This window comes from Dreissena polymorpha, chromosome 8, assembly GCF_020536995.1.
Source record: "Dreissena polymorpha isolate Duluth1 chromosome 8, UMN_Dpol_1.0, whole genome shotgun sequence".
Taxonomy (NCBI): Eukaryota; Metazoa; Mollusca; class Bivalvia; order Myida; family Dreissenidae; genus Dreissena; species Dreissena polymorpha.
In genome coordinates this window covers 92431656-92445645 of record NC_068362.1, presented here as the reverse complement: position 1 = coordinate 92445645, position 13990 = coordinate 92431656, and the positions used below count along the sequence as shown (strand labels likewise).

General features: G+C 34.6%; 1 protein-coding gene across 3 annotated transcripts in view; it reads right to left on the bottom strand.

The window, feature by feature from the left end:
• The window catches only part of LOC127841809 (probable tRNA(His) guanylyltransferase), a 59954-nt gene extending 48290 nt beyond the window's left edge, over positions 1 to 11664 (bottom strand). Inside the window, exon 1 of one of the 3 annotated variants that reach the window (XM_052370898.1) lies at positions 11547 to 11664. Coding sequence is in view for 1 of the 3 variants with exons in the window: in XM_052370909.1 (XP_052226869.1) it covers positions 11547 to 11587 (41 nt within the window). In the remaining 2 variants the exon portion in view is untranslated. The remainder of the gene's footprint in view (positions 1 to 11546) is intronic. The other 2 variants (XM_052370909.1, XM_052370904.1) reach the window with 2 other exon arrangements.
• Positions 11665 to 13990: the final 2326 nt, after the last annotated feature.

The following is a 13990-nucleotide window of genomic DNA, read 5'->3' as shown; positions in this document are numbered from 1 at the left end:
CAAAAGACAGAAAAATCTTACCGGACATGAGGTCCTATAACTTTTAAAATTTACAGGACCTCACCAGATTTTACCGGACCTTGTTTTTCTTTAACCAAACACAAGAGAATACCTTTTATAGAATTTACTTTTATCATTATTTCGTTTGCAATGTTAAACCATTCAAAATACAGTAATAAAACAACTAAATGTAGACCAGTTCTTTTTAACACTGGATACAATGTGAATGATCAATGCAAAAACAAACCACATTACAAGTTCACATCATAACGTCACTATTTTATGCATGTAAATTCACTCTGAATCGTATTCGGAATCTGTTTCATCCGAGTCCAACTGCTTTTCCGCACATCCTGTAAAGGAATATTTAAACATTCAAAAGAAATTAAGAACAAGAAATTTAAATCATGTAAATTGATGCTTAAGTTTTATGTTATAATAATCAGTCAAACATGATAAATAATTTGTTTTTGTTATATTTTTTGTGTCAGTTAATAATGATTAAAAGCTTATTACCTTCTTCCTCAACATCAGAGCCTTGGCCATCACAACTAAGTTAAAGAGAGACACCGTCTTGAATATGTTAGCCTTCTGTGACCATGAGGTTTCATAGCATCACCCTAAAATAAGTATAATAGGATTATATGTCATGCATTTAACCTCTGAACATTTGGTATAAAGTAAAAATTTGGAAAATAAAATACCACATTAACAGCTTAATCGTCATACCAGCCACTTCTCAACAGCAGGCTCAGGATTAAAATCCTTTATAGCTGGCAGGGGTTGAAGAATCCACTCGACCGCTCGCATATGCGAGTGAAGTTGACGGTCGGGCGAGTAAAATTTGTTAAATACTCGACCGACCGGACGAGTGCTGTTTTTCAAGTTGAGAAATATAAATTCAATTCCAGAACTCCTTCCACATCGATACCAATTGCGAACAATTTTTCGAACTAACAAAAAATACGTTTAGTACACAAAGAAACTGCACTTTCGTTTTGACAATGAAAAATGACGTCACGGGCACAGTAAAAATAATTCTCGAAATTGGCTGCGCTCTTTTCGTCGTTGTCAGTGCTCTTAGCTAATCGATTAAAAGTGAATAAAACTGTTAAATATATTGCAGTCCTTCTCGGTTACTCCTTTCTCCATAGATTCAACAAGAATAGGGCTAATCTATTTGACTGTTCAGGGGTCATTATCAAAGTGGTGTGAAACGCTGATCACTGTAAGAAGTGGTAACATGATGGTGGCCATATCTAATTACAAGATATTGGTGTAGAATGCTGAGAATTCAGAGGGTTAAACATTGCTCACACACTAAATGAATAATTTGATTGTAGAAAAATACAGGGGCATGCATTTTAATAGGTATCAAAGAGTTAATATTAATTAACTAAAGCACATTTTAATAAAGAGCATCGTGCTTGTATTTGAATGATGGATTAAAATATAAAGAACAGATCAGAACTTGTACATAGTTTATTATTGAATTGAACAACATATTAATTAATGTTAATTAAACTATGTTATGGAAAGTATATATATACACACTTGGGGACTTTTCTAACGCATCACTTTTCAAACTTGAATATCTAAGTTATGAGTAAAGATATTGATTTAAAATTTTACATACGATCATTTAACTATATTCTATGCAAGCTCACGATAAAATCATTCATCCGTGACAAATGGACGCTTTAGCACGTGGGGTAGGTGTGGTTCCATATTTTTGCACGTGGAAATGTTGAAACGCGATTTAATTCTAGTTTTATTTCAATTGAATTTATTTAAGTGGGTTCTTACACAAGGAAAACATAAAATTAATTTACAAAACAATATAGCTCGTATGAATTTTCAGGAGCGCAATCGCGCACTTTGCATTTTACAGGCTACCTTTCCCACTTGCTAAAGCGTCCGATCGTCACGGATGAATGATTTTATCGTAAGCTTGCACATATTGTAGTCAAATGATCACATATGCAATAAAAATATTTACTCATTACTGAGATATGCAAGATTTAAAAGTATTGCGTTAGAAAAATCACCAAGTGTAGTAAAAGGCGATATACATGTTTTTCCAATTTAATTTCAATGTCATAATTCTAGGTAAGTTTTTACACATGAAAAACATAACATTAATTAAAGATAAACAATATGGCTCGTATGAATATTCAGGAGCGAAACGGCTCAATCGGCATGTTGCAAGCCGGTCAGTTATTAATACATGTAAGTTTATGCGTTTTACTTTTCACATTGTTATTATTTAAAGTTGTACGAGTTTGCGAATTTGACTTTTGAAGTGACGTATTTAATTTGTTAAGTTTTATATTTTGTTGTTTTTCAATTTCAATTAAATTTCCAGGAATAATCAGATACATGTATGTGTTGAATTATTCTTGGTCCAAATTTCAACACAAGCCGTTCAAATTTAAGGGAGCTATATTGATCTGATTAGGTGATGCGTTAGAAAAGTCTCCAAGTGTATGCGAACAGTATGTAATGATCTCAGAGCATAATTATAATTATGTTATATATTATCAAATTATTCAGAAGAAACAAATGAATATTCCTTATTTTTTCAATGTACAGCTATTAATGTTCATATAAACAAGTTTAAATCGCATAAATAGTATGCCACATAAAGAATTCTTGTCAATTTATAATAGAAATTTATAATTTTTATAGAATGATAAGCTGCTATATACATGTATATTTAGTACTGTCATGATTGTAACCCAAACTTTTCTAGCAAGGAAATTTCATGGAAAAAACATAAATTTTTACTCCAAATACTTCACCTTTGTAATTCACATATCAAATGTTCACATAATATACATACCGGGTAACTATCTTACTAATTGTAAATTAAAAAACAATTTTTTTAACAATCAAATTTACAGGAATTATCAACATGAGTATCCAGCATGATATTTGCTAGTGGAGTGTTGAACTGGTCTTAAATTAATTAATTAAATGAATTAATGAGATGTAGTCTCCTGTGGTTGATACATATTAAATACCAAAATGTCATCAACATGAATTTTCCAGATATAACACCTGGGTTCTTTTATTATCGCCAAGCAGGTTGTTGTCAGCCTGACAGGGGAGTGTGCTTTATGACCACAGAACAGTTAACACTAATTAGTTCTGCTGATAAGCCGATGGCTAAAATCTAGCCGTCCTTGGAGTAACTTGGTAGGGGTGATTGGTCATTCCGTGAATTTCAATGTAAATATCAATAAAACAATAATACATCACGGTTAATTATAATACTTCTTATATTAAATTAAAAATAAACAGAAAAAATAATTATTAATAAACATAATAATTCCGAATTTTGTGATCAGAAGCCTTAAGCAAAATTTACCATATTATAACGGTAACTGTTTGTCAATCAAGCGTGTCTTTCAGTAAAAGTTCGTCTGAAATATTAAAATGGAAAAGGGTTCTATTTTAAAATATCTGCAAACAGGTGGCTACAGGGAACAGAAAGAATTAGAAAGGTTGTCAAAACGAGAAGCGGAAAAAATTGAGAAAAGGAAAGAGGTGCAGAAAACGTAAGGAAAGCAAATATAATCCATCAGATAATGTAGTTAATTTGTTCGCAGTTTAGTGTCACTATGTAAAGTAGGTTTAAAAGGTTCTGGTTGATCATAACAATAAATATAGATATCTATTTTTTTTAATGCAGGGCGAGTAGATTAAAGTGAAGGGCGAGTAAATTGTCAGGCCTACTCGCCCTGCAGGGCGAGTGGCTCTGGAAAAATTCTTCAACCCCTGGCTGGGGAACACAGTTAGCCCCGTCAAAATAACGTAGCAATGAAAATGACATCCTGAGTAGGAGTCTGACAGTGACACACTTAACAGCTTGTTGAATGTTTTACTAAAACTTTGAGTGTTTAGTTAAACAAATAATAATCGGGCTCTGAAATTAATAGATTAGGACTTTACACAAATAAAAGGTACTGCAAAAATGTAAAACAGTTACAATATGAAACAAAATCACCTGATCAAAAATTCACGTATTCGCAATCAGTTGAAATGCTGATTTTCGCTTTCAATGTTGACACGGAACAGGCAAAGGTCGTATGGTTCCCCGCTTTCGCTTTACGATCATCACGAGGATTGAAACCAATAAAAATCATTTCTACCAATCAAAAATTTGTTGTGTCGCCTACGTCACGAAACAACGCGCAGTATTTGACAGGTTCAAAGAATAGTACTATGAGTCTGTTACGTCACAAGCAAAAATAGCAAGCTCGACTGGTTTGTAACAAACCTTTTTATTTCATCGTCAAACCATATATCAAAGTAAATCAGTTCATGCCAGTCATTATTTGTGTTGACATATGAATTCGTAGTTTCGTTTTTATTTCCAACCAAAACATAGTTTAACTTGTTTTTTTTCGTGTTGGAGGAACGCCAGTTTCGGGAAAGATACTGGACCTCAGCAAATTTTATCGGAAATGTCCGAGGTCCGACGTCTTTCGCATGGGTTGGTACCTATGAAGTTTCATGATCCTAGGCGTAAGCTTTCTTGAGTTATCATCCGGAAACCATTTTACTGGTTCAAGTCACCGTGACCTTTGACCTAGTGACCTGAAAATCAATAGGGGTCATCTGCAAGTCATAATCAATGTACTTTTGAAGTTTCATGATCCTAGGCGTAAGCGTTCTTTAGTTATCATCCGGAAACCATTTTACTGGTTCAAGTCACCGTGACCTTGACCTTTGACCTAGTGACCTGAAAATCAATAGGGGTCATCTGCGAGTCATGATCAATGTACCTAGGCATAAGCGTTCTTGAGTTATCATCCAGAAATCATTCGGTGGATGGACCGACATGTGCAAAACAATATACCCCCTCTTCTTCGAATGGGGGCATAAAAATATATACTTTTCCATTGGGAATGTGTCCACATATCAGACCCAAATTTGAACAACAACAAGAGATGTGTTTGTCAGAAACACAATGCCCCCTATTGCGCCGCTTTGAAGCCATAAATTTGACCTTTGACCTTGAAGGATGACCTTAACCTTTCACAACTCAAAAATGTGCAGCTCCATGAGATACACATGCATGCCAAATATCAAGTTGCTATCTTCAACATTCAAAAAGTTATGACTGAACTTTAACAAAGGTTTAAGTTTTAGGAAAGAAAAATACAATGATATTTGACCTTTGACTTTGAAGGATGACCTTGACTTTTCACCACTCAAAATGTGCAGCTTCATTAGATACATATACATGCCAAATATCAAGTTGCTATCTTCAATATTAAAAAAGTTATGACCAAACTTTAACGAACGTTAAAGATTTAGGAAAGAAAAATACAATGATATTTGACCTTTGACCTTGAAAGATAACCTTAACCTTGACTTTTCACATCTCAAAATGTGCAGCTCCGTGAGATACACATGCATGCCAAATATGAAGTTGCTATGTTCAATAATGCAAAAGTTATCAAACTTTAACCAAGGTTAAAGTTTTAGGACACACACAATGAATGAATGACAGACAGGCCAAAAAATATACCCACGATCTTTCGATCCGGGGGCATTAAAAGTCCACATAGTTGTCCAAAAAAATCCCAAAACAAAAGTTGCATCAATTTTGTTTGAAAATCACGTAATCTGCAAGTGAACAAATAAAATAATTAGATGCTGTTAACCACAAGCACTTTTAGTTTGAATAAAGCAGTTTAAATGAAGTGTGTTTGATCAATGAGGGAATTTCTGTTTTAATCAATCTTTCCATTCCAAGTTTTTATCTTTTTTACTTTAAAAGAATGTATTGCTGAAAATGAGTCACACTACTGTTTATTTATACACTGTAACTCCAATAAAACACTGACAATGGGATCCAACCCACAAAACAGCAATATATAAAGATCCGCATTATGATAAATTAAGCATAAGATCTGAATTCGTTTATTGCCATGTTGCGTTGTCTTTCACAAATACATGAATATAAACCAAACCATATTGATAACTATATACTTATCGCTTTTCTAATGTGCATATATATCTGATAATCCAATATATTACACCTCAGAGATATTGGTCCTTCAGGTTTCAGTCTGTAAAATGCGATAGAGAAACCTTAGAGTATGGACTGTTCGGGTTTACACACCACTAAATGTGCACTGTGTTGAAGCATATTGAACAGCATTGACACTTTTTCAGCTTTAACAAGAGTAAAAAAAAAACAACTTAATTTAGAATAAAAGACAGGCTTACCTCAATGCCAACGTTTATCCAATGTATATAACAATAAAGTCTAAAAGATAATTCACTTCCATTTTCTATTCTTCCATCCCTTTATCGAAACTTAGTTTAAACCACACTATTTTATGGTATTCTTATCGAAGTTTACATTTATGCATGATAAACCTGCAATCCGAAATACTTTTTGCATTTGTTCGATGCTTTAAACAAAAAGTTTAATGTTAAGAAACACCTCGTCCAACATGTCCTTAAATTCCAGATAGTTTACATAAAACTTTTGCGTTTCGTCACAGAAATGACGTCACACTATTTACTACGTAATACATTTCAACACTGTATTATGTGAATTGGAAATAAGACATCAAACTGGGAATGGGCATCATTTTGGTGATTTTCTCAAACAAAACTATTCATTTCATGATCTGAATTTATTTTTGTACTATTTAGTATTTGATCTATAGTTCAAGCTAAATAAGCAATTTACTATGACTTTTTCATTAACAGTGATTTTTCTAAATAATTTTAACTGTATTTTTAAACTGTGTTCATGTGCCGCATGGACACAGTTTCCTTTTATTAGGATTTTAAAAAAATCAATACAAAATCCAGTTTTGTAGTAAAATCAATTTAAGTGATGTTATTATATATGCAAGTTTATATTTTCATAAAAATTTGTAAAACTAAATAAATACAACTTGTAAAGCTGCATATTATGCGCTGTTGAAAAAACTCAATTTATGACCAAATTGATGTCTTATTCCAACTTCACATAATACTGTGTTATTTCGTATTATGAAATCAAAGCACTGAAGGCATTTCAAAATGATTTAAGCACTATCTTATGCAATCGTATGATGATGTTTCTATTAAAATTAAATACAAAGAAGTTTGTAAATACAGAATAGGGCTTTATGTTATTCTATTGTATATTGGCTAAAGGACAAATTGCAGTTGTTTGCTCTTTTCACCTTTTTAATATTATAGTAACGGGAAATGAAGTTCTACTTTTTAAGGACGCTTATTGAGCAGCCACAAAAAATAAAAAAAAATGCAAGCATTATGGTAACCATCAAATCATGCACATAAAGAATGGGCTTTCAATTTGATTTGATCTCCCCACTCATTCCATCCCGCGAAACCTTTAATTTTCCTTAGCAAGGTACAGTACAATCCACACGTTTTCCAAAAAAAACGCGCTCCCTCAGCGGGGTTTTTTCTGCTGGCGAGTGTTCATGCGGCGTTGGAGAGCGAGGTGAATTCGATAAAACGCTCGGTGTTACGCCGCGTTCGCTAATTACCGCGGCGTGTATTACTTTAGCCTTGTCGGTAAATGCAGACAATTTCCGTTCTTATCAGTGACCGCCGCGCAACGCCACGTTAGCAGTGTGCTACTGGGCATGCCAAAAATAACAAGAGGGCCTGAAAGGCCCAAGGTATCCCCCGCAACATATGCTTTGTTTGAGGATGGGTGCAAATTGGACGGATGAACATAATGATAGATGGACGGACGAAGACAATAACACAAAACTAAGACAAAGGAAGGTTCTTAAGCCTTCACTCTGGCGCGGATATATATTCATACCAAGTTTCAAAGAAATCCGCCAAAGCGCTTCCAAGATATGGCTCCGGACACAAAAATGCCTATAGTAAAAAGCATTTTTTCAAGATACAAAGGGCCATAAGTCTGTTTTTAACAGATGGTGTACAATGCCATTTGGCGTGCATCATCCTCTTATGCATATATATACTCATACCAAGTTTAAATGAAATCCGCCAAAGCACTTCCAAGATATGGCTCCGGACACATAAGTGCCTATAGTAAAAAGCATTTTTTCAAGATACAAAGGGCCATAAGTCTGTTTTTAACAGATGGTGTACAATGCCATTTGGCGTGCATCATCCTCTTATGCATATATATACTCATACCAAGTTTCAATGAAATCCGCCAAAGAACTTCCAAGATATGGCTCCGGACACTAAAAAGCATTTTTTCAAGATACAAAGGGCCATAAGTCTGTTTTTAACAGATGGTGTACAATGCCATTCGGCGTGCATCATCCTCTTATGCATATATATACTCATACCAAGTTTAAATGAAATCCACCAAAGAACTTCCAAGATATGGCTCCGGACACAAATGTGCCGGGCGGACGGACAACGCCAAAACAATATCCCTCCGCCTCTGGCGGGGGATAAAAACATTGTTATAATAAATTGTTTAAATACTGTAATACATGTATAAAAAAGAAAATTGTATAGAAAATTAATATATGTTTTAATTCACAGGTACGTCTTCAATATGAATTAATACGCCAGGTGATCGTTTAAAGTTTATAAGGATAAATGTTCTGTAAAATTTCCAAATGAGAATAATAATTAGTAATCCGAAACACACTACTAAGTTAACACGACGTTTACAAATGCTTCCAATATACAGTCATCATGTATATTTCCCGACAAAAGCGCGCGAAAATTATGCTGCAATGTACAAGGTCAAGGTATACTCCTGCAAAGCGTGCGTGTATTGATTTTTTTATACAAACTTTGTAGCGCAAAGAACACTTAATTCTGTTGATTTTAATTAAAAGCTTCTTTGGTATTTTTTAACAAAATTATATCGCGAATAAGTTGATATTTCCTCCAAAAAAAATTCAAATCGAGCACGCCGAATCTTTATCGTTACGGTATTTTAGTAGAGTAATTATTTTAACAGTAATTGTACTGTAAACTGATTAAAGAAGACATCTGGGCGGAACTGGATTAAGTGTTTGACGTTATGAAAACACGAATAGCTTGCAGTGCTCCAGCTAGGATTTGAAAAGGGCAGGGGGCTTTTTTGTGAAAAGGGCACTTTCGACGCGCAGTATTTTGTGAAAAGGGCACTTTCAACGCGCAGTATTTTGTGCAAAAGGGCACGTTCAAGCGCGCGGGTGTTTCTGGAATGCTTTCTATTGCATGTTCATTTATAGGTTATAAATAATTGTATTAATCCCATTATTATTAAACCATTCAAATATAATGTCTACAATGAGGATTAAACTAATTACAATGTAATAAGAGATTTATGAATTATCATATGTAAAAAAAAAAAAAAAATTGGGGGGGGGGGGGGGGGGGGGGCAGGGCGGAGGTTCGGGGGGCAGGGCGGAGGTTCGGGAGGGCAGGGCGCGGCGCCCTTCGATTTAGGCCTAGCTGGAGCACTGGCTTGTCTACTAACCTATTGTGTAGACTGCTGGCTGCAGTGTTTTGACAAAAGGGATTAACATGTCTGCCGATTTGGTCCATAATTACTGGTAAACATTGTTTTGAATGTCGACGCAATTAGAATACAACTGTGAATATTTAATGCAGCTATCAACTCAATAGTTACCACCTTCTTTTAACAATCAATGGAATAACCTAACTTCAAAGAGAAAATAAATGCATTAGCTAGCAGAGAATTGACTTTGTTCCGACAATTAAAACCATTCCTTATGCATTCGTTGAACGTGTTTACTTGAGTAAGTTATGCCATGAAAACTTTGGATTGAATTATCAAAATAAAAACAATGTTGCAAACTGTGTTTATATTAATTGGTAAGTATAAGTTAAAAGACGACGTTTTGTTTGTCGTAAATCAACGAGTTTTCTATACAACAACAACTACTTCTACAACCACGTCGGGATCGATCTATCTTGGTTGTTTTTTTTAATTGTAAATATTATACTACATGTACATGTATGTACTTGTAATAAATGTAATTTTATTTGAAAATCAGGAAGTCAAACAAAATTAAATTGATCGTTATCTCGTAAAACGTGGAGTTTCCCCCGCGTTGCCAACGCCGAGGGCCGGCGTGTCGGCTTATCAGTTTTGCCGATCGTTAACCGCCACGTCCAAAATCATGAAAACGCCGCGTCTAGCAGGATTTTCTTAATCTCCCTCCAGGTCAATCACCGCGGAGTATGGAGGGAAATAGGGGAAAACGCGTGGAGTGTACTGTACTTTAATGTATTAAATGACCATTGAACTACAACTTTCTTACAAGGCTCTGAGCATTCAGTTGCCGATTTTGTGATTGACGGCCCTGGTATTACTTCTGTTGCTGTTACATTTTGCTGCGTATCGTCCGAGCCTGTATGTTCAGGGTTACTCGCGGCAGTAATTTCGGATTATTCTGAGCTTTTCGAAAACATCGATGATATCGTTACACATCCTTTAGCGTCTATTTTTGTGCTTTTTTAATGTAATATTTACTAATGTGCGAAGCCATGATTGAAAATAAGCGTCTACAGATATGGTATAGAATGTGTATTGTGCGGCTCTATATACTCTTGTTTAATGCGGAACAGTTCGAACGTCATCGCTGAGAGTAAATGCATCCGGAAAATACACCAAAAAATCTGTGTCACTAAAGGCTTTATTACGTCGCGAATGAAGGGAAGTCACTCTTTCGATATAAATTATTTTTACTTTTTACGATTTTGGAAGATTTTATTTTTTGAAATTGGGAACAATGCAATCAAAATTCGATTGGGAACGGGTCCGTTTGCTTTTGGAATGCCTCTGTTTCCAGGAGGCGCAGACAGTGCTGAAAAACCCCTGTTGTGCAACATTTTTTATTTGACACCCGACGCGAGCGTCAGAATAACACTGTAAAACGGTGTAGACATACTTTATTCCCCTTCTGAAAAGTAGTATGAAAACATGGATCGATTTTAAAAAAATCCAAATATGGCTAAATTATGTTGTTTTACTGATTGTTTAAAATTTATTTTGAGGGGGAATTTTTAATCTCATTTGGAGGAAAAAACATACATTTTTGATGGGGGAATGCGGCCGAATTTCGGCCATGAATTATACAGATAGAGGGCCCTGACATTAAACCCTTTAATAAAGCCCATTTGTTGTTTGATTGCTGATTAACAAAATATTCAAAAGTTCATTACCTTAATTTTTATACCAGTCTTTACAAACTCTACATTTTTCTTCTAGGAAGAACCTTTAATAATTAATTTAATTCAAATATTATCGTTATTAAAGTTTTTTGTTAGTTTCTTCTATTAAACATTAATAGAGCTCGCTTTGAGGCTTTGCCTTATTTCATATTATTTGGTCGATTAACTAAGATTTATCCGTTGAAAATACAAACATCACATAACGATAAAAATTCACCGTAAAAAGTGTAATATTAAAAAGCACTCAGCCTCGCGAAATCGTGTGATATTAAATCATTCAACGTGATTACAGTTGAAGTTAATACTTGTAAAAATCAATAATTACGCTTACGAGATTGTGGTCGTACGGATACAAAAACATACAATCCAAGACTTACTGAAAGACGTTGCCTCTTAGACTGTAAGCGTCTGTAAGCATTTAAATCGCGAACACATTGGTTTGTTTACATCAGAAAAATAAACGAACATTTAAATCGGCATGGCGTGAGGTTACACTCCACTGACTCTGCAGGTTAAATATGTCCTGTTCTGTTTTGTTCCTATCTGTGTCCCGTCCAATTCTGTCCCTTTGTCGGTATGTCGATGGGCTATTCTGACAATCCGTCCGTCCGTCCGTCCGTTCCTTCGTGCGCTCGTTCGTTCGCCCGCCCGTCCGTCCTTGTCTGTCTGTCTGTGCGTCCGTCCGTCCGTCCGTCCGTCTGTCCGTCAGTCTGTCTGTTTTATGTGCATGCATTTATCCACGTATACCCAGACCGAGGCTAAACAATATTAACAAGGGCATTATATTAGGTTTACAGACTGACGTTTTATCAATGTTCGTATACAGAATAACAACAATGACAATTTCGACTGGTACTACTGAACATAAAGTGGTTTTGTAAAGGCATATCATATGAGGACATTGCCCTTTGATTGTCAGGTATAATGACACGCAAACAAGCGTGTTGTAAATGATAACTTATATACACATTTGCAATTAACCGAAACATGACATGATATAAATCATATAAACAATTATTGTCTAGAGTTTTATTTATTGATAAAAATATTATCAATGTCATTTATAAAAAATAAATAACAAATAAAACACACACATTTAATTGAACGTCAATACAATACAATGTCGATGACACGTTACTCAGTTACATTTACCCAACCTTAACGATTCAATCTCTATTTGGTGAGAGAATTGTTGGTCTCCGTGTTCAGGTTCTGGTAAGGCGAACTAGATCAGCACAGGAAAAGAATAAAAAAATGTTAAAACGGCGAAAACCGGTAAATGGTGCGTATTGTATGCATATTGACGTCACATTGACATATAAGTCGACGTACAGTTCATGAAAATTAATAACGTGCACTTACATGTACGACCTATAATTTCCTGTAACCGACAAAGTCAAAACTGGTGCATTTATTTGCTGCATAATTAATTATACAAGAACTATGAAGTAGATGCCACTTATTTCCTTATTCGGATTCGAACATCAGATTGGAATTTTATGACTTTCTGTCAGTTTGAATCTTTTAACGCCAGTTTTTGTCATGTTTATCGACGCATGTTGTCATTGTTAAAAATAAATTAAACGCGATATCTAAATTTATTTTTCAATTAACAGTTGTTAACACAAAAGCGCCTTTCTCTCAAATACACTGCCCATTTCATCGATGCACATGCTCGCGTTTTTTGTTTTACAATACTAACACAAATAAAATTAGTGACTTAAAATCGCACTGAAATGGCAAGATAATCTCTTTATGACGGAGCTAAAACGGCGCGTGTTTAATTTACAAGAATTAATAAATAAAGAACATAATCCTGTACGATAATGAAAAATCTTGTCATTAGCTGTCAAGCTATGCTAACATTAATTAGCATGTTAGAATATTAATTCCCTGTACGTGTTTAACTACATGTATTCTTAACGTAATAAAACGTTAATTACTAGCATGCTTCGTTGCAGCATGCCAGTTCAACTCTCTAATAAAAAAATAATAAAAAAGGAAAATGGGCATAACTCACGCAAACAATGCCCGATTATAAATGCAATGAATCATATATTTAATTTTTTTGTTCTAAATTTCATAAAGCTGCTGTACGTTCTCTTAGAGAGAACTCTCGGTCTTTCGTGTTAGCTTGTCCTTTTAACGGACACACTTGGGCAGCTTTTTACTGAATCAATTTGGCGAAAGATGTGTCGCCACTCTGGGTCAGCAGAAGATTTATTGCTTAAATGATGTTTCGCCTTCAACGACCAACCGTGATTTGTCGACTATCTCCAGAATCATCCGTAAGATAGATTGTTTTTTTGCAATTAATCGTCTGTTGATCCAGAGTACATCAACAAAATGTCTTGTCACATAAAAGATTTGGAAGCAACATAGCCTTCTCTTTATGCCTTTAAACACTTACGTTATTTTCTTTACGCCCAGTAGTTATTTTTTATATATAGAAAGTATGAGCTTATCATACAACAATGAGTGGTTTTGCACTGGAAATGCTTAAACATGAATAAAGTGACTATAACTGACAATTATTATAACATAGGTGCTTAGTCATGTATTGGATATAATTGTACAAAGGTACATGTAATGGCACAAAACATGTCTACCTGCGCAAACGATCCTTGAATTTCTGTATAAAACGTGTGAGTCAATATTTGACCGAATACCTAATTTGTGTTTTCTGTTTGTGTATGTATGTATGGACATCTTATGTCCTATAATAGAAACCAACTGAACATGTAATAAAATAAAAACTTACTGGACAAGCACACACAAATTATCATTTACATCACCTTCCACCTCTTTAAATTATTAAATT